The sequence below is a fragment of the Condylura cristata genome, unplaced genomic scaffold (assembly GCF_000260355.1).
Source record: "Condylura cristata isolate star-nosed mole 26May11 unplaced genomic scaffold, ConCri1.0 scaffold00017, whole genome shotgun sequence".
In the NCBI taxonomy this organism is placed as follows: Eukaryota; Metazoa; Chordata; class Mammalia; order Eulipotyphla; family Talpidae; genus Condylura; species Condylura cristata.
Genome location: NW_004567118.1, coordinates 4182538 through 4204026, shown reverse-complemented (window position 1 = coordinate 4204026; position 21489 = coordinate 4182538). Strand labels below are relative to the sequence as shown.

At 41.1% G+C, this 21489-nt stretch overlaps 1 protein-coding gene across 2 annotated transcripts; it reads right to left on the bottom strand.

Moving 5' to 3' along the window:
• Nucleotides 1-6869: 6869 nt before the first annotated feature.
• On the bottom strand, nucleotides 6870-11057 carry KRT24 (keratin 24, type I). 2 transcript variants are annotated; one of them, XM_012726715.1, is made up of 8 exons: nucleotides 10395-11057; nucleotides 9577-9659; nucleotides 9071-9227; nucleotides 8664-8828; nucleotides 8443-8568; nucleotides 7731-7951; nucleotides 7427-7545; nucleotides 6870-7240 (listed from the first exon to the last, which is right to left on the bottom strand). In XM_012726715.1, the coding sequence occupies exons 1-8, from the start codon at nucleotides 11022-11024 to the stop codon at nucleotides 7128-7130; spliced, it is 1614 nt and encodes a 537-aa protein (XP_012582169.1). In that variant the 5' UTR covers nucleotides 11025-11057; the 3' UTR covers nucleotides 6870-7127. The 2 variants fall into 2 exon arrangements, with proteins under 2 accessions (XP_012582169.1, XP_012582171.1); XM_012726717.1 differs by having other exon boundaries at nucleotides 7150-7280.
• Nucleotides 11058-21489: the final 10432 nt, after the last annotated feature.

Here is a 21489-nt window from a genome sequence, read left to right as displayed (position 1 = left end):
TGGTTTCTTCATCACATGCTTGCTGCTCCATGTGGCTTCCTTAGGTCTCTGTCTTTTTCTCCATTTGGCTTCCTTCTCTCCTTCTCTCTTCTCCTTTCTCCTTTTTCTCTGCTCAGCTCCACCCTCCTTCTGGGTGGGGCAGGGAACCTGGAACTTCTCTTCTCCTAGGGACCACCCAGTTACAAGATGACAAAAAAAAAAAATGTACAAAATGATGTAAAAACAAACTATTATATTATAAAAAAAAATCTGGTATTAAGGTAAAACTGTGCATGATTCACTGCCTGATTTAGTGCCTAACATAGTCACTCACAATTTGCAATATTAGGCTCATTCGTGGTATAGAATGTTCTGAAATTTGTGAACATATTGTTTCCTTTCAATTATCTTATCTCTTTACTTGGCTGTTTACATCACTGGTTCACCCAGTAAAAATTAAAAAAAAAAGTCCAATACATCTTAAGATGTCTGGAGTTCCCAAAGCAGTCCACCAGGCACTTTACAGAGACATTTTACAGAAAAAATTTTAACTGTACAAAACCAACTTTGTTTTTAATTATATTACAAATAACATATAAATTAATGGTAATTTTATAATCCTTACAATAATTGGAATACTTGGAAATTAACTTATAAGTAATTATATTTGGAAATGAATCAATTTTCTGAAATTTAGCCTAATCGATGGAAATCGAAGCTGGTGATAGGGCAGGAAGTGTTGCCTTCAGTGAGTCCACATTCTGCCACACCTCTTACAAATATTTCCATACTGTTGTTTTCAGAAAAGTTCCTACTAATCCATGAAGCTGCAACTCCTTCTTAATTGCTTTTTTCAGATGTCTCATGTCACCAGCGTCTCACCCGCCCGTCCATCACTGCTGACTCCGGAAATGAAATTTGATGAGATGTTGACATGTTAAGTATGACAAACCTGGTTACCCTCAAAAACCATTATCTTTGAAACTTTTTCATGTAGCCAGAAAGCAAGTGACTCATGCTTTGAAAGAGTTGGCCACTGAGAATTAAGGCAACATTTTCAGGTTTCTGAGAAACCCTAAGTGTTAATCTTTTGGGATTAACTTTGATCCTTTTTTCAACTGTGTGAGTCTATCCAATACAAACAATAATTTAACTTATATTACCCTACTACTACACTACTGATAAATTGTAAGCAGGTTTTTTCTTTAAAAAAATTTTTTTTTAAAGATTTTTTTGTTTGTTAGCATACAGAGGTGGGTACAAGCCAGAGGTGGTGAGAGGATTCACCAGAGGCTGAGCTGGGAGCAGAAACAGGCAGACTGACAAAGTACACTGCTGAGGGGAGCAGCAGGCGAGACAGGAGAGGCCTGCTGTGCCATGTGGGTTACCTCTGGGGTTGGGGATCAAACTCATACTGAAGAGGCTGTGGTGAGCTTGCAGTGCTGTGCTTTAACCTGCTTTACCACCAGGGAGGGCTGACCAATAGAAGCTTTTTACTGGAATTTTTGGAACTTTCTACATATATAATCATGTCATCTGGAAACAGTGCTAGTTTTACTTCTTCCTTCTAATTTGGAGGTTTTCTATCCTTTTCTTGTTTAATTGTCCTTTAATTGTTTTTTCCCCAACATTATATTGAATAGTAGTGGTGAGCGAGGACATCCTGTCTTGTTCCTGAGCTTATCTATTTTTTAAATTGAGTCAAGTATCTGCAAGACAGATTTGACCTTATTCTTTTCTAAATATGGCCTGTGTGAGCCCATTTTGGAAAGGATCTCTCTGTTGTGTTTCTTGGTTTGAGATAACTTTACCTCAAAATGCCATGTTTTTCATATGTTATATTTTTTATTGACATCTGCTAGGTTTAGAAAGTGTTTTATGTTGTTGGATTATCTGAATTTTTAGAATTTTGCTAGTTGCAAAATAATTTAAAAGAAAAGTTTGAATGCTCTAAAAGTTTGAATGTCTACCCCTTGGTTAGGATTTTTGCTATGTATGAAACACTTTATGTACTTGTAAAGGCTATTCTATTTTTATGTTGGAAATACCTATCTGTTTTTAATTTGTATGCAAAGACCTACTTCTCTGGTTTTCTATTGAATATTTCTAGTTTTGGTGATTCCATAGCTACATCAAAATCGATATATGTACAACTTGTAAGATTGTCTTTTCTTATGACCTTTTTGCCTTCCAGCTGTCCAATTTTTCTTGTATCTTGAAATTTTAGAATTTTTGTCTACCCTATTGTACCTCACTTATGTCTAATAATGAACCAAATATTAGCTTTCAGATTCTTCATTTCACCAGGGGATTCTCTGAGTCTAGAGAAACTTTAATTTATCCTTAAGGTCCTGCAGTAACTTACTAACTTTTTCTCTAATCTCCGTTCCCATGACTCCAATCCATCTCGCATACAGAAGTGAGGTTAATTTTCTTTTTAAACTCTTGGTAGGTCCAAAGCCTAACATCTCCAGAGTTCCCTGTGGAACTTAAGATTAATCTATATTCCCCAGAGAAGCTCTTAATGCTCTTCATGATTTGACCCTGTTCCACACATTTGGTTTCATGCCAGACTTTCTGCAAGGTGAATTCTTCATTCTGTGAGATTCAGCTTCCTGTACCTTGCATACATGGCCAGTCCTGTCACTTTTCTTGCATGCATGTTGTTTCATTTCAAATCTTTCCTGCAAAGTTCAAGATTTCTGTCAGTTTGAATAGGAGTCAGAGTTTCCCCAACAGAGATCTCATGTTGACATTCGATGGCCAAAGCTTCCAGGTGTTTTTTAAATTTCAAATAGAATCTTTTCTGTTTTTTGTTGCTAATCAAAGAAGCCCACGATCTTGAATTTTTCTTCAGAGTTTAAAAAAATAAACTCTGTGAGGGAATATCCTAGTTTGGAAAAGTATTGCTGAAGTGAAATCATGAAGTTATCTGTGTAGACAAACTGTTTCAAGGCATCGATACCCAGGCGCCAATGTTTTACATACCAAGGCACCTACAGACTGTCGTCCTAGCTCCAGGGCATGAAAAGTCTTTTTCTGTTCATTCATCTCAGTCTTAGCGGAGTGGGATTCCTCAGCGGCTGGGGACCTGCTGAGGTGGCACTCCACTCTGGACACTGTTTCACTGGGACGCCAGCCTGCATCCCCGACCTTGCTCTGTGCTCTCAGCTTGTCGTCAGACCTGACTGTAGCAGTCTGGTGACTGTCATGGCTTCTCAGCAAGCTCTTAGGGGATTGAGGGGCTTGGTTATGTTCACACACCTGTCACATCTGAAACAGTGGGTGGACCTTGGTTTTCCCGAGTTGGAAACAACCAGCAAAGAGGTCAACCATGATGACAGCTGAATTCACATCACTTATTACAATTTTCTTTAACCTCTTCATTATATTGGACATGAAGACAAGAATTAAGTGGAAAGAGCAAGTTCCCCTCCAGTGTACAGACACACATATCTTCACAGTTTTTGTTGAAATAAGCTGACTTCTCTGCTAGACTTTCAATGTGCGTTTCCATATTAATGTTGGGTGAAGTCAGGTCATTTGGGATTTGATGTCAGCTGTATGCTCTGGCATGGGGCCACTTGAATCTCAAACCTGGAAAAGTCTCAACTGTTCTCAGTGGTCATTCACTTTCTGTCAATGCTCCATTCTACACAGTCTTTTAAAGAACTGTTCCAGAGTTTCCGTTCAATATTTGCTTCAAATAGAATTTATTATTAATGATTCACAATTTGGGGGCATTACCTTGGCACTGCATATAAAATGCTGAAAGATTTGGGGAGACACCTTCCAGAAGTTTACTTTTTAAAAATTAAAAAAATTTCCCCATCATGACCCCATGTGGGGTCATGACCCCCTTGTCAGTCTCCTTCTATCTTCACTCAGAGTCCTCATGATGCCTACTGACAGTCATGGTTTTAGAAGGTGTTTTGTGTTGTTGAATTATCTGTTATATGAATGTCCAAAATTGGTTTTTATTTGAAGATTTTTAGAATCATTTATACATAGAAGAACTGGTGTGTAGACAAGAGGTGTGGGGGTATGAGAGGATTCGCCAGAGACAGTGGGGAGCTGAACAGGCAGACTACTGAAATATACTGCTGAGGGGAACAGCAGGCGGGACGGGGAGCATCATGTCGGTCAGCTCCCTGGCTGGGAATGAACTAAGGCTGCAGGGCCTAGTAATAGCGTGACAGTGCTGAGACTTAACCCCTGAGCCACCAGGGAGGCCCCCAAAATTCATATTTATTGTTCTTACACACATTGCTGTACATATTTCTCGCAAATTCCCTCCATTTTTGTTGAAAATGACTATTTTATTCTTTTTTTATGTCTGTCTCATATTCCAAAAGTGGACATACCACATCTTGATCCATTCATATCTTGGTGGACATTTAGGCTGCATCTGTGTCCAGGATATTGTAGAGAATGCTGCTGTGAACATGGGGGGTTTTGTATTGATGGTCTTATGTTCTTTAGATATATGCCCCCAAGTGGGAATGTTCTACTCTTGAGTTTTTTTATTTCTTAGGCTGTTGTTGCTAATTTGTTGAGGGCCTTGTCCATACACAAAAAGGAAAGAAGTTAAGGAATCTTCAGAACACAGGATGGCACTTTATAGGACGCGCGCTTAGCATATCTGATACACAAAAATTCTTTCTCATGAAACATAAATGATTCTTTGAACACATCATCATCATCACCTTCTTATAAATAATGAACATCTATTATGTGCTCAGATAAAATATTTTTTCATTTTTAGGATCTCATTTATATCTAAAAAGAATCATACTTTTTTTTTCTTGAGAAATGCTTACAGACTTTATTTGCCTGGTGGTACTTTGCATGTAAACCATCAGCAGTCAGTTTTGGTTCATCCCTTGACCACTGGCCCTGGCCCTCCCTTCATGGCCCAGGGGACCATGCCTTGAATCTCATGGTACTTTTGCAGGGTAATGGTCAGTCTCTCCTCCTTAGAGCTGGAGGATTTACCTGTGGGTGAAGCCCACAGATCTTTAAGTCTTATGTGTTTCAGTACTAAGCATGCTGAATATTTAATGCCAGACAAAAATTGATTTTGTGTCCTTAAAAACCTCCACTTAGTCAGTGTATATAATATTAAGCATAAGCCACTCCTGTACTAATTGCAACTCCTGAGCTAATTCCCCCCCACCCCCACACCGGCCACATACCTCCCCACCTCTGGAAGAGAGTTTTCCAAAGTTGCCATGATGGCCCAAGAAACTGGAGGCTACACACAGCTGGTCTCCTCGCCTGTCCTTCATGTCCATCCAGCCTGGATTAACACCCCATGACATAAACCTCAGAAACATCTCATCTCCCTCCAGCAGCAAGGGAAACAAAGAAGAGAATAAACAACGGGTCTATGTCAATCTAAAAAGCCTTCTGTACAGGGAAAGAGACAGAGACTAAAACAAAGAAACACCCTACTGAATGGGAGAAAATGTTTGCACACCATACATCTGATAAGGGATTGGGAGCAAAGATCTACAACTGCTGATACAACTCGAGGAAATGAAAACAAACAACCCAATCAAAAAATAGTCAGGGGAGCTAAATAGGCTGTTTTTCAAAGAAGACACGCAGCTGGCCAACAGACACAGGAAAAAAGGCTCATCACCACTTATCACCCGGGGAATGCAAATCAAAGCCACCATAAGACACTTCCTCACACCTGTGAGAACGGCCCCTAGCACCACCTCCACAAGCCACAAGTGCTAGCGAGGGTGGGAAGAGACAGGAACCTTATGGCAGTGCTGGGAATGCAGAGTGGTCCAGCCCTCAGGAAAGCAATGTGGCACTTCCTCAGGTGACTAGACATGGATCTACCCGATGCCCCAGCAACCCCACCCCTAGGCATTTGTCCAAAGAGCACAAACATTCAAAAAAAATTCAGAAGCACTCGCCTACACCTCTCTTATCGCCGCATATCCTTTTGTCATTTTGCAATTTGACATTTGACTCCAAGTCATGTTCTTACTGGAGGTCTGGCCTGCAGGCTCAGTCTCTAATTTGTGATCCAGGCGTAGCCAATTCCCTGAGTAGAAAAATCCTCACCCAGCCTGGATTTGTCCTGGTCCTGGTTCTCCCTGGGACCAGCCCTGCCCCACCTCCTGCTCTGCCTTCAGACTTCATCCCAAACAAGACCAGGCGGGCCTGTGGCTCAGGCAGTGGCCTCCATTCACTGTTGTGGCCCACGGGGTGGCTCAGCAATGGAGAGTGGGAAAGAACCCCTGCTTGGCTCAGTGACTGTTGTGGCTAGAGACGGGTGAGACTTGGCCAGGGAGTAAGCACCTGAGAGCATCTTCTCTTTGGACTTTGAAGGTTTTCAGAAATCTGACACCATGTCACACACCCACTCAATTACTTCCCAAGGTTTTTAAAATTTTAGCCAGTCTCCTACCTCTCCTGCCAATATACAGCGACAGGGCGTTGTGACACTCCTGGGGACCATAGTGGACTCAAGCCCTTGGACTACAAACACACTTTATTATTATGTGTTGTTTTCTTGGCCTTGTATCTTTCCTTCCCATTGAGGATGTAAGTTTTCTTTTGTCTTAGGAAATACCCAGTTCAGCGATGGACAGAAAGAAACGAGGCATTCATTAGGGCATTCAGAAGATCTCGTCCTTCTCTGTGGGTTAAACTGCTGGCTCTAGTTACAGGGAACAGTGATGTTCCCTGACACCTAATTTCAGGTATCGCTGAATTCTAATGTGACGCTGTTAAAGAAGCCACGTTAAAAATGCCTATGATCTTGGTTTTTATGAAACCGGTGCTATAGAAATACTGAATAATGCAGCTAACTCATAACTAATACTGTCATGTCTAGATAAAATATTGAATCTTAAAAAATTCACGAACAATTTAACTTGCAAAAGTAAGTTTATTGAAGCACAGAAACAATTAGAGCAAAGTAGTCATTTTAATTTTTTTAAGAGCATTATAATCAGAAAAGAGGAGTATGCAGAGAAATTGGTTAGTTATTGATTCCAGATGGAAACTGTCTCCTGAAATTATCCAGAAAGATGATCAGATTGATGTGGTTTTCTCATTTGTGTCCTTTAGATATATTTTTTTTTTCTCTGAAAGACACCCTGGTTGAGCTGGAAACTGGAAATCACTTATTTAATTTTCACTTCACAAATATTGCTGACTTGAGAGGAGATGACTTTGCCATCCACCACCTCCTCTACGATGGTCTTCGTCACTCTACTCTTGCCTTGATCTGAAAATCCTAGAATCAGATTGTCAGTTTGGAACCGATCCCAGAAAACCTGATGGAGAGGCATTCAAAGGCATTCATTTCAGACATTCTTTCTGGATTAGAGGACTTCAACAATACACATTTTGAGTGTGACAAACAAGACACAGACTTCTTTTTAAATGATAAAATGATCATCCATATTAAGAAGACGCGTACCTTTGGACTGGCTTCCAGACATGGAGCTTCCAGACATAGAGCCTCCAGATATCGAACCCCTGGGTCCACTACCTCTGCCTCCTCCACCTCCTCCTCCTGTCTGTCTGCTTCCGGAGCTTCTAAAACCAAAATCCCCCCAAATCAGAACCACTGGAGAGAAAACAGGGGCTGCCTTTCCTCTGCAGTGTGCACGGGCGGGCGGAGAAGGCGCCCTGCAGGGGCTCCTGGCCAGGGAGTCCCGTGATGGGGCTGTCACTGAGATTCCAAGTAGCCCAGGCCCCTTGGTCCCCGGGCCCCTCCTTACCCTCCGCCCTCGCCATCGAGCAGGCGGCGGTAGGTCTCGATCTCCATCTCCAGGCGGGTCTTGATGTTGAGCAGCTGCTCGTACTCTGCGTTCTGGCACTCCATCTCGCCGCGGATCTGGCAGATTTGCCCCTCCAGGCTGCTGATCTTCATCTGGATTTCCGACAGCTGCACCATGTAGCCGCCCTCGGTGTCGGACAGTGTGCCCTCCAGGGAGCTTTTCTACGGAGCAAACAACCGACCAGGATGAAACCGTCACCACATGATTCAAAAACATTGTATAAGGCACCAGACACACGCCTTCCTCAAGTTGCTACAACCAGATCACTGTTCCCTTAATGTTTTGCTGGCCTTACTCTTTTTCAGAAAGTCGAGGTCATGTTCATTTCTGACAGCGTCAGTCAGGGGTGCTGTTTTCCCTCCTGACGACTGCATAAACGACACTGAGATTAACACTGACGTCTGGCCTCCACCCCCAGGAGAGCGGGCCGTTTCCCCCTCTCCTTCGCCCACCGCCATCCTTGGCATTACTTTTAATCTTTCATGAAAATAGCCTATATGACCTTGAACTGGAATGCTATAGGCGTTTTTACAACCCCAAGACAGGCCTCTTAGCTTTGCTTTCATTAGATGCCAGGTGGCACATCTTGGCAGAGAAAGGCAGCGGGGTGGTTTCACGCGCTGGGGGGATGGTGAACAGCGCTGGCACATACCATGGCCAGTTGGGACTGGAGCTCGATTTCCAGGGCTTGCATGGTGCGTTTCAGTTCTGTTATCTCACTCTTGGCAGAGTTGGCGGCCCCGGCATCGGTGGTGATCTGGGCTTGCAGGGAAGCGCTCTGAAGGAAACACAGTGCAGTTACAGCAGGCCGATGGAACAAACACTGGCGGCTGTGTGTGGCCGTGGGCTCGGAAGCTCAGCCCCACACCACACCTGCTTGTTGAACTGCTCCTCCGCCTCCCTGCGGTTTTGCTCCGCCAGCTCCTCGTACTGAGCCCTCATGTCATTCAGCAGCTTGGTCAGGTCGGTTCCTGGGGCAGCATTCATTTCCACGGTCACGTCTCCCGTGGTGGTGCCTCCTTGCATACTCTTCATTTCCTAGCACAGAGGAGAAAGGCCATCGTGATGAAAATGTACTTGGGCTCTAGCTTTCTGAGAGTTCCTAAAATGTGCATTGACACTAACAAGTTCAACCCAGGACATCGGAAGCCCCATTCCTCCCACCAGCAACATTCAGGCAAAAGTTGCTCATGGCTACTTTTTCCATTCAGATAGGATGTGTTTTTTGGGGCAGGGGGAGAGGTAGGTTGAGCCATTTCTCGTCTGGAGGGCACCCTCACCTCCTCGTGGTTCTTCTTCAGGTAGGCCAGTTCCTCCGTGAGGCTCTCGATCTGCATCTCCAGGTCTGACCGAGTCATGGTCAGGTCATCCAGGATCTTCCGCAGGCCGTTGGTGTCGGCCTCCACGGACTGCCGCAGGTACAGCTCATTCTCATACCTGGAAGGGGCAGCAGTAAGACACTGGCATACGTTTCAGAAGAAGTTGGTGGATTTCCACCTATTCAATAACCAGTTTTCTGTTTCCTTGCAAACAGAAGTTTTCCCTTAGTTGTTATTCCCTGGTAAAGGAAACTATAAAAGCCTACTGATATTTTTGTATAACCAAAGTGTCACCCTTAATTTGCTTTCTCTTTTCTTGCTAGGGAATGATGGGTTTTAAAGTTTATCCTTGGGATGCTTGTGAATTTAGGTTGTGCTCTTGTAAGCTTCTATTTTAAAACTTAGAATAAGTGAAGAAATGGACTGAATTTTATTTTTTGTGCAGTAAGAAGGCTTCGTTTTCTTACTTCAGTCTGAAGTCATCAGCGGCCAGCCTGGCATTGTCAATCTGCAGAACGATTCCAGCATTTTCAATCGTGGCTGTGATAATCTAGGAAAGACAGTAGCAATGAGTGACCTGTAGATTCCTTTTACCTGCTGTCTGTGTGCCCACCTCTGAGGGTGGATAGTTTCCTGTGTTATCTTTCAAAGGTGAATGACTTTGAAAATTTGCTTATTTATTTTGATAAACCTGGTGTATTTGGGCTGCATCTTTCTGCTAGTTAGCAATTTGCACATTTATTAGAGTAGGCACCCAACATGGTGCCTTCGCATCTTTCTGCTGCTTGGAAGATCAGCTAACCTCTGCACTCCTTTAGAAAATAGTGTGGAACATGAATTTCACTTGCAAATAAGTCTTTAAAAAATATATATATTTCCCATACAACAGTGGCTAAGTATTTTAGATGCCAGCACATTGTCATATAATATTGACACCAGGTTTTCTTGGAAGAAGAATAGTCATAGAGACTGTTTAAATGTGGCGAGATACTAAAATGCCAACCTACCAGAATTACATGAAACAATTAGATTAGTCTAATGTTGACTCATGGTCATCCTTATATAGACACATTGATGTGCTGACTGGCACTGAATAATTGTTACTCTTAAGTAGAAATATTCAGCTTCAGATGCACACAGAAAATTAACGTGGTTGGATAAGTCCCCCAAAGAGCAGGTATGTTTTCAAAGAATTCCTTGGTTTAAAGTCTTCATTATGATACACGATCTGCATAAAAGCAAAAGATAGAGCACAAGTGGAAATTCAGCACTGCGTTGTTCTCACCTGATTCCTCAGATCTTCAATTATCGGGTAGTATTTGCTGTAATCTCTTCCAGTGCTAGTGTCTCCAGACCCTGACCCATTTTTCTCGTACCACTCCTTGATTTTGATCTCTAGATCAGTGTTGGCCTCCTCCAGGGCTCTGACCTTGTCTAGGTAATTGGCCAGGCGATCATTGAGGTTCTGCATGGTTTGCTTTTCACCTCCGGAGAAAAGTCCCCCATCGCCACCCATGCCGCCACCACCGCCACCCATGCCACCGCCATAGCTATAGAAGCCTCCGCCAGCACCGCCACCGAATCCGGATCCCCCACTGAAGCCAGAGCCCCCGCCGAAGCCAGAGCCCCCGCCGAAGCCAGAGCCCCCGCCAAAGCCAGAGCCTCCAAAGCCGGACGCAGAACCGGACCCTCCGCCATATCCGCCTCCGCTTGAGAAGCTACCTAAACCCCCGCCGAAGCCACCGCTGGACCCTCCGCTCATGCCGCAGCTGCCGGAGCCTCCCCGGAAGCCCCGGCCACCAGAGCCGCCACCAAGGCCGCATTTGCTTCCACCGCTGAAGCCAGTGCCACAGGTTGAGCCCCGGATGGAGCCGCTGCCTCCAGCCCTGGAGGACATACGAGCGGTGCAAGACATGATGCTCCTATAGACTGTAGCTTGGCAGTGACTGAGAGCGTGGCCGAGAGGAGCGTGCTTGCAGGATGCCTTTTTGGCCCTTATATACACCCTTTTAGGGTGTTCCTGTTCTGTGTCACTTCTTAATCCCTGTTACAGTTTTGCTAATCCCCAATTGGATAATTTTTTTTTTTTTTTTTTTTGGTAAACCCACTCTACTGGCTCTCTTTCTGAAGCTGGGTCAGAGCCCCAGGGCATTTAGTATCTCAAGAAAAAAAATAAGGTGGAGCAAAGCAAAAAAAAATACAAAGTACATTTTTAATCTTTCAGAAGTTTTGATGACTGATAATTCTTTTCTGAAAGAGTAATTCTATTAATTTGCTTTATGATTTCCCAATTGTAGGGCACATCCCAGATTTAAAAATGTAATGTAATTAAAATACTTAATATGATGAGAATGGAAATTTCCCATCAGACTTGGACATTTATGCTCGTATTGCTCTTTTACAGTTGAAATGAGCTTTAGCATCAGCATAATTTCAGATTGACATAGTTGTCCTTCTCTGCAATGATTTCAATCAGTATGTTTTTAAGGTTGTTGAAGTTTATAATTTTAGATGACCATTTTATTTGTATTTTGAGAGAAATTTGATATTTTTAGTATTACTAAGATAAACTTAAATAACCTTTCATGTATGTGTTATTAGATCTCAGCAGCACCTTTATTTGAACAGACAAATGATTCATTCAGAAAGGTTAGAAACGTTTTTAGGTAGATCATTTTCTTATCAGATAGGTGTTCATTTTTTTTTTCTGATTGAATTTGAGAGTGATATAATGATAACAAACTTCTTTCTTAAGAATCAGAGCTTAGAAACTAAGAGATGTTGATTTTGCCTTTCTTAGATTTAAAGTTATTTAAACAAGAGGATTGAAATCCTTTTCTGATAACCAACATGCTTGGAGTTATTTTGCTGAGACAGAAAGCTGGGGTTTCCCCAGGCTGATCTCTGCTTGTGCCTTTGTTTTTTGTTAAAAAAAAAAAAAAACCATTTGGGGAAGAGGATCTGTATCCATTCTTAATGAATACTGTGATGAGTGGGGTCGGTTTATAGACAATGAAATCTAGAATCCTCCCTACTTCAGTTTCTGCTTCTTGTTTTTCTGCCCATTGTACCCTAGATTAATTCCACTTGTCCTGTTAAAAGTTTCTCTGATTTCAAAGTGTTGTTTTAAACTGACAGATATGCATATTTCCACTTATATGAGGTACCTGATGTAGTCAAATTCAGAGACAGAAAATAGAATAATGACTGTCAAAGACTGGAGGAAGAGAATTGGGGAATGGTTTAATGGGTAGAGTGTAGTTTTGCAAAATTTGGGAGATTGGTTGCACAAGGATGTAAAGGCACCTACACCATTAAGCTGTGGGTTAAAAATAGTTTCTAAGATGCTAAACCTTATGTTCTATGTATCTTACCACAAATAAAAAAAATATTTTTTTCAGAAGTATAGATACTTCCAAAAATATTTCTTGCTCTCCTTAGTTTTATGCATGGGTAGCTGATTTTTGTTTACTAGAAACTTTCTTAAGCTATTCTTCATGAATTGGAAGAATTAACATTGTCTAAGTGATCATCTTACCTAAAGCCATATACAGATTGAATGCGATTTTATCAAAATTTCAATGTCATTCTTCACAGATATAAAACAAAAACTAATGAAATTCATATGGAACCTCAAATTCAAATGCAACAGACCTCAAAAAGTCAAAGGAATTCTGATAAGAGGAAAATGATGGTATCAAAGTCCCAGATTGCAAATAATATTACAAAGCTACAATAACCAAAACTATACAGTACTGGAACAAAAGAGACACATAGATCAATGGAATAGAACTGAGAGTCCAGAAATAAACTCACACCAATGTGACATGCTCTATTTTTCTTTTAATTTATTAATGCTTGTTAGTGTTCCTATCCATGCTGAAAGAAGAGAAAATAATATAACCTATAAATAAAACCTTGAGATAAAAAGGCTCTCTTTCTTTTGTATCTTGCTGTTTCTGTTAAATTATATGAATGCTTTTATCTTTACAGTTGATTGTTGTTATCTAACATTATGTCTTGTAATTTTTCCTTAGACTACCTTTGCCATATACAGATTGAATGCAATTCAATCAATTTAATAATGTGTATACATTATTAAAGAGGTGATTATTCCCTTTATTGTGTTGCTTTTTATGTCATTAGCTTTTATGTTCTGCTGGCACTGTTTTCATGGTAACATGGTGGTGTTACTATTCTTTATACTTAGGATGCCAATTCTCCAAGGGATACCAGCTGCTTTATAAACTTTAAATTGTTCAGCTAGGAGTAATTCTGATTACACCCTTCTAAGTTAAGTAAAAAAGGCACTGGCCATTATAGATGTTGGTCATCTTGCCTCACCCCTCCCCAGAGCAATGAAACCAAAGATGTGCTAAACACCAGTGATTAAATGGCATGCAAGTGATGGAGATGGGAGGAATAATCTTTGGGCTTTTCCTTCCCAATTATGAAATGCAATCTTTCCACTTTCAAAAGGGCTAGCATTTTACTAAAGGAAGGTTTAAAGAAAGGAGTAATAGATGAAACACGAGAAATTTCAGAGCCTAGATAGAAAGAGTTTTATGGGGAAAGAATGAGAAAAAACAAAATTCAGCAGTATCTTCGTTCCTAAATTTTCTTTGAGGTTGGTGGAGTTTTTTCTCTTTCATTACCTCATGTTGGGAGGTAAATTTTTTATTTCACGTTGGGATATCTGGACATTTGGGTCTCAATTGAGGAAGCCTGTGATGACTAAGGTATTCTGTCTTGTCATTTATTTTTGTATAATCTTTCTTGTTGATATACATTTTAATGCTGACATTCTTTATTTTTGAAATTCAGAAATTCAGAAAGAACATTAAAAGATATTTGTGATGTTTTCTAATAGTCCTTCAAAAGGCACTAGTGAATAAAACAGCCTTTAGTACCTCAAATTTCTTTGCTTGATAAGTAAATGTGTGTAAATAACAACAGTAATAAAAGTGATACATAAATGTTTTCTTCTCTGTTAGTATTTCCTTACGTACAGCTACAGACTTTGTTTCTGTGTGGCAGTGTTTTGCCTTTAAATGGCGCCTCTGTTGAACTGACTAATCTTGACTTTGTGATTTTCACACTATCTAGAAAGTTGGCATCTAGTAGATTAAAGGATTTTAATCACACACATAAATACAACTTTGTGCTTGCTAAAGTGTTAGAATTTGCAAGTAAATATTCACTCCTATTGATTTGAGACACCCCGTATTGAATATGCTCTTTCTTTGCGAAGGACAATTAGTCCTCAATGTTTCTTTCATCTGTACCATGAAAGCTTCAAGGATCTGGCCGGGAGACAGTATGTTCAGAAGTACCACTTTCAGTACCTGGCACCCAGGTACTGGACAGATGTTGGACAGACAGTGATTGAAAGAGACAGCCTGAACCCCAGATGTCCTGGCTTCCCTTACCAGACTCTGCTCTCAGTTACACATTGTCTTGATATTTTTTTTGTTTACAGTTCAATTTTTTTTATTGTAAAGATCACCTACACCGCATTTCATTATTTTGTAATAAGTGCAGAATGACTTGCTAACCACAAGCATCAGCATTTTTGTGAGATAGATTACTTGTATTTCAAACAAGTGCACGTTTTTAGATTAGTAAGCAAGCCAAACACTGAAAGGTTTGGCACATTGCTCCTGATGAATCTTTAAAGCTGAGCATAGAATGAACTGGGGTGGGGGGGGGCAGAATCTTCTGTTCGTACTAGAGAACATCCTGTTATGTGCTTTTCAAATAAAAACATAAGACCAGAATAACTACGAGAAAGGTGTGGGGCACTGTAAAGGGGTGGCAGACCGTACAGAGAAAGGAGATGCTCCAGTTGGAGGGCACCCAGCCTCTTTGTGGCCCCCAACCTTTGTGGATGAACAGTAAATACTCCTCAAAGGGAGAAAAATCAGTATGGCTTGATATGCTTCATGAATGTCGTGTATCCCAATTCCTTCTGCCTTTACTGTGTGCTCTGCTTTCTAAGTCCCATTCTCCACTTTTTGGGTTTGGGGTTCTCAATGTGTGTGTGTGTGTGTGTGTGTGTGTTTGTGTGCACGCCTGTGCACCATGAAAGCTGTTGTTGAGAGGTTGAGAGGTGTAGCTTGGGAATAGGACAGAGAACCCACAGCCATCTTTCCTAATGTCCCAGGGGATAGTCAGGCTCAACTACTTGGGGGGAAAAAATTGCAACAAAAGTATTCTGTGAGGCTGTTACCAGTGAGTCTAGTTCAGTCCATAGGCTGAGGATGCTGTGGACACGGAAGGAGCTAAGAACCCCCCCAGTTTCTAATGGTCTCTCTTCCTGTCTTTGTCCTCCAACAGCCTTTTCTATTTTTTTCTTAATTGTTTCAATTGAGTTTATCTGTTTGAAGTTTTCCTCTTCTCCTTCAGTACCTGTTGGATCATGCCATTTTGCCAAATTTTGTTTTGGCAGAAAGTGATTGGGCTTTGTATTTGTTGAGTTTGAATGGCATCTCTTGAAACAATGCATTTTTCTAATTCCTGAACATCAGAGAGTTTATGGAGAATTATTGGCGAGGCACTTGTAGGGGTTGAGTTGCTTCTCTCCCCCAAGGTCTCCTGAGTCAGCAGGAGTCTATTGATTATTTTTGCTTGCTTGAAGGGCCTTTGGGACCTTGCTTCCTAGCAGACAGAAACAGCCACCCCTCCCCCCCCTTCTTACCTGCCTTTGATAAGCCTACCTGCTGGGCCTCACCCCACCTCCCCTAGACCCCTCTGAACTTGACCCTTCAATCTCCTTTGGCTTTTGAGCCCAGAGATTCTATAAACCTTTAGTTAAGGAATTCGAATGGTAAAATAATAGTTTCACAGGAAATGAGTGGGACGACATTTATCCTAGAGACTCAGAAACCTTCCCCTGTTCAAATTCTTTCTTCTTTCCACTGGGGCAGTAACACAACTTGTAAGAATTGTTTTCTTTCAGTACTTTGGATGTTTCTTGATGACGCCATAGTTTCCTGCCCTGTCAGATGATTATATCAGACCAAGCATTTTCAAGTTCCCTTCCAGCCCTAATGTTTAGCTATTTAGTTATTACTCCTGGACTTGTGTGTTATGTTACAATTAGAAGGGATTTTCTTTGCTAATGCATAAGCTGCAAGAGTTCAGTGCTTGCACTTAAGTGGATAGAGAAGATTGCTTGTCAGCTGGAAATTGTGCCAAGTAAGAAGGAAGAGGTGAGAAGTTCTCCTCACATCTGCCCTGAGGGGAGACCCCGGAAAGTAGCTGACTGAGGAGGGAGGTGCTTCCCTAGGAGCCTTTCAAAAGGTGCTGGTTAAATCTCCACAGTAGTCCATTTCTTACTCTGCCCAGGAAGGGAGGGTGGGAGGCAGAAGCCAGGTGCCCAGGAAACCTTGGTCCGAGTGCCAGGAAGGCCTGGTGTCCTTCCAGTAGTGACATTCAGCAGCAAGTCCAGGCTACCATTGCTTTTCTGGGCACAGAGTGGACACAGCATTTCTGGAAAGGGCTAGTGGATAATATTTCTGTACTTACCTGTGTGTGACCTGTTGTTTCCAGAAACACTCTGACAGGGTTAGTCTTGAAGCCAGATCACACATACCCAATCTCCTCTTTCTGTGTATCCAGATGTTATCATCCGTCAAGGTCTGCTCTTCTAGAAATGTATTTCTTGCTCCCTCCCCGCCCCCCCAGCATCCAAATTACCTGCTCCCTCATCTCCCTACTTACTTATTGGTCTACTGCATTATGTAACACTGGCTATTCTTCTCTTTCTCCTAAAAATTAAAGAGGAGCATATTCATTGTAAAAACATTTAAATGTACAGGTGTTTTTTCTTTAGGATTGAACAATTTTGCGAATAGTACATGTTTATTTCAGAGACATCTGAAGATGCATGTGAATATGTAGCAGGAAATAAAATGTCCTCTACTCATAAGTAGTCACTGTTCATTATTTTTTTAAAGATTTATTTATTTATTCATACAGAACTGGGGTACAGGCCAGAGATGCGGAGGGTGAGAGAATTCACCAGAGACAGAGCGGGGAGCAGAACAGGCAGATCGACGAAATACACTGCTGAGGGAAGCAGCAGGTGAGTCAGGAGAGGTCTGCTGCGCCAAATGGTCACCTCCAGGGCAGGCGGGGATCGAACTCATGTGGAAGCGGCTTTAGCTTCTCAGTGCTGTGCTTTAACCTGCTGCGCCACCAGGGAGGGCCCACTGTTCACATTTTTATGTACTTTGATCCAGACTTTTAATAGGTGCACATGTAATTTGTGTTATTATTATTTTCATAAAAGTAAATTACACTGTATCTGTTGTTCTGGAACTCTACTCTTCATTTCTCAAATGATGATTGGCACCTTTAGGGTCAATGCAGAGGCTTGAACATTCCTAATGGCTGCATGGCAAAACTTCAAAGGACTTTGGTGTGTGTTCTGTAACAATTCTTGATTCTTCCTTGTTGGGTATTTTATGTCTAACTTTTCACTGTGATTAAACACTGCCGGGAGAAATGGCAATATAACAATAACTGATCATTTAAGATTAGATTCCTAGCAATAGAACTGTTGACTCTAGGGATTTATTCCTTTTTTAGCGGCTTTTAATACCTGTTGCTGGATTTTTCTTTGGAACATTTTGCCCCTTTACATTCTGTCCAGTTATGTTAGTGCCTTACCCCTCCTCCCTTGCTAAATTGTCATCAGATGAACTGGACCTTTTTGATCTGAAGCTGTTATTTCTTTATTTTAATTTGCCTTTCTTTGATGACTGGACATGTGGGCATTAGCACTTTTAAATGTCTGCTGGCTACCCCATGTTTTAGGAATAGCTTGTGTGCACCAAATGTCTGTCTCTTATTGATATGGCCATCTCCTAACTTTAGGTCCACTCATGAGGTTACAGGCTGGGACATCAGCCCTGGGACAGACACATATGATGGATACAGTGAAAACCTCTGGCACCTTTTCCTGGATTGCTGGAAATTCAAACACAAAAGGATCGGCTATTGGCTCTTGTTCTGTATCCAGCTCCCAAGAGAATTGGGGGTGGGGAAGCACCACTGGCAGCTAGTGATTAGGGAGCAGGAGTTTGGGGAATGGACACGCTGAGGCTGAATCAGGCCAACAAAAAACAGTTGGTGTGTTCTTGGAACTGCTGTTTCCTTGTTTATTAGCTAGTTGGGATTTTATTCTTGATTTTAGACAGAGAAGATAGCTTGCCAGCAGGTGGCGCCAAACTGCAGCTAGGGCTAGATTTCATGTACAGCTGCGAAACACCCTGGTAAACAGTTGCTCAAAAAGTTAAACAGAGTTAATTAATATATGCGATTCCACTCCCAGGCTTCATCCAAGAGAAATGAAAAAAATGTCCACACAAAGATGTATACGTGAATGCTTATAGCAGCATTAGTCACAATTGCAAAAAAGTATAAAAGCTCTATCATCATTTGGTGAAGGGATAAATAAAATATGGTATGTTGATACCATAGACTACTGCTCAGTAATAATAGGAATGAAGCACTCATCTAAGCTACGAATGAAGGAATTCTGAAAACATGCCGAGTGCTAGAAGTCAGGCCCAGAAGACCTTTTATGGTCGATCTCATTATGTGAAAAGTCTAGACTAGAAAAACGTATAGGACAGAAAGTAGAACAGTGGCATCTCAGGCGTGGAAGAGCGAAGTGGGGTATGGTTTCTAATAGGTGTCATGTCCATGTCTCTTTGTGAAATGATAAAAAATCTCTAAAATTGTGCTGATGAATGTACACCTTGGAATATACTAAGGATCCCTGAGTAGTACTCTTTAAATGGGTGAATTGGTGAATTATTCAACATGCAAGCTATACCTCAGTAGTGCAGTTGTGAAAAGAGTTGGTGTGTATAACAAAGACTGTTGATTGCAACCAGTGGATGCTTTATAGGAAACTTGCCAAAATCTTCGTTGCTGAATCAAATCTAACTTTTTCATTCAGTACAGAGCACAGCCCTGTGTCCATGGCTTACCCATCCTCCCCTTCCACCACGAGGTCCAGCGTCATGATGTACTCTCCCGGTTGGTCCTGATGTTGCTCCTGGGCTCCCCTGGATCTGGCAGGTCAGCTCTTCCAGGCTGCTGACTTGCATCTCGATTTCTGAAAGCTGAGCCATCGCCCCGCCTCCTGTGTGGGCCGGGGTCCCCTTCGGGGAGCATCGCCACACGTGTACAGCAAATGGAAATAACATTGTTCAATCTTCAGGACATCCGTTCTAAAACCATGTTGTGTGATGAGGCTTTTGTAACTGAGGTCAAATGATTCAATTGTTTCAGGCCGTAGAGAATAAAAGAAAAAAAACTTACTTGATTTTTTCTTTGAGGTTTGTATTCACAGAACAGCTAATCTGCAGATGACTCAACCTGAGCAAGCAGAAGTGACTAACCTTGAGCTGAGCTCACTTCATTTACTAAGGTATATCAAGCAGGTATCTTCGAGTGCAGTTAGGTGTATGCACATCTTTTTGCATTAGTACTATATTGTTATATGGTATCATAAGACCACCTGGCGTCAAGAATACAAATATAAAAGATTTGGTATCTAGTCCATCAATATTTTACTAGTCAGGATCGAGCTCTTCCTTAGCTCTATTACAGCTTTCCTTGAAAATAATTTCATGTTATATTTATCAAGATTTGTATGTTGAGACAGACATGCAATTGAGCAACATCCTTCTAGTAATTGTGCTCTGCTAGAATATTTCCCCATCTCAGCCCTCCCTGGGGGTGTGGCGGGTTAAAGTGCAGCACTGCAAGCTAGCCACAGACTCTTCAGTGCAAGTTCAATCTCTGGCCTTGGAGGTGACCCACATGGCACAGCAGGCCTCTCCTGGTTCCCCGTCTGCTCCCCTCAGCAGTGTGTTTCATCGATCTGCCTGTTCTGCTCCCCACTCTGTCTCTGGTGAAGCCTCTCACTGCACCTGCACCTCTGACCTGTACCCCAGTTCTGTATGAATAAATAAATAAATCTTAAAAAAAAAACTCCACCTCATTGACCGATGAAAAGGAACAGAAACAAATTAAACTAAATTAAAATAGAAAAAACGATGTGTTCATCTTTTCTGATCCTTTTTGTGAAGGTGAACTTTGAAAGAAATGATCCTTTTGGAGGTGAGTGGAAAAGCATGGAGACATGATCCTTTTTGGTGAAAAGTCACAATTTTCAATTTGGTTTCCATATTTGTTTTTAGGTCAACTGTCAAAATTGTTGTCCCTTTTGTCTTATAGATAAATCCATTATGCTATGGTGGGTAAACCCAATGTTTTGGGAAAGTGGCTAACATTTGTTTGAAATAAGAAAAATTTAAAGATGTTTTCTATTAAATGATTTGTATTGTTTCTAGTGCAGAACTTCAGGCAAATATCGAAAGAAATCTATTTGGGTAAATTGTTTACAATTTACAAAAGGATGACGAATTTTAAAATAGTTTTGATCTACTCATTTCTTTTAAAATTTATCACGTAAGACTCAGAGTAGTGAGTTTTTTTAAAACCTCAAACTAGTTAGTAGTGTTATTTGGATAAAGACCCAAGATACTGAGAAAATAAAGGATATTCTCCCTTATATTGCTTTGTTGATTTGGTGTTGAATCCAAGAGGAAGTTGGAGCAAAATACTGTTTGAACAAACTGGAATTATGTTTTCTTGCCATACTGTAAGTTTTAAAAATTTTTGAATGGAAATGTTTATATCTGAAGAGTACTTTGTTTTAGGGAAGGATAAATTTAATGCATATTTTCTTTATTGCTTGCATTTATACTGGTAGAGAAAGGTAGTATAATTACTTCAAATTTACTACACTGAATCCTTGAATTACTACACCACTGCTTATGATGATATTGACATAAATTTTGTTAACTTCATTAATAGAATTATTACTTCATTTACCATTCATCTATTATTCACTTCCCTTAGTATTCTATTATTTATTACTCAATTATCAATTGTATTATTTCTTTTTCTACTTAGAATTCTGTAACTTATCATTCTACAACTTAACTCATTATTTGACCATTTATTCAGTTTCCACTGAATACACACACCAGCAATAATTCAATTTTAAATGAACATTTTGCAAAAAATACTTTGTTCTATCTCGTGAATAAAATGGACAGATCATCTGTGACCTTAAGGGACTTGTGTATAATTTTGTTGCATTTCATATGACCACAGCCTGTTTTCTCTTATGTGTTTTTAGACACTTGAGAAAGTGTCAAAAAAATAGTTTCTACATTCTTTCTACTGAGAAACAATAGCTATTTACTATCCGCAATGGTTGACCTGGATGGACACTCAGGATTGGCTATGACTAATTCTCACCATCTTCCCTTGCTTACAAACAACTGCCCTCT

Coding starts and splice junctions, on each gene's coding strand:
- KRT24 (XM_012726715.1), bottom strand. CDS start 11,024: ATGTCTTGCACCGCTCGTATGTCCTCCAGGGCTGGAGGCAGCGGCTCC. Junction 9,660..10,394: donor TTGAAGATCTGAGGAATCAG/GTGAGAACAACG, acceptor TGTCTTTCCTAG/ATTATCACAGCCACGATTGA. Junction 7,241..7,426: donor GTCTGGAAGCCAGTCCAAAG/GTACGCGTCTTC, acceptor ATCTGATTCTAG/GATTTTCAGATCAAGGCAAG.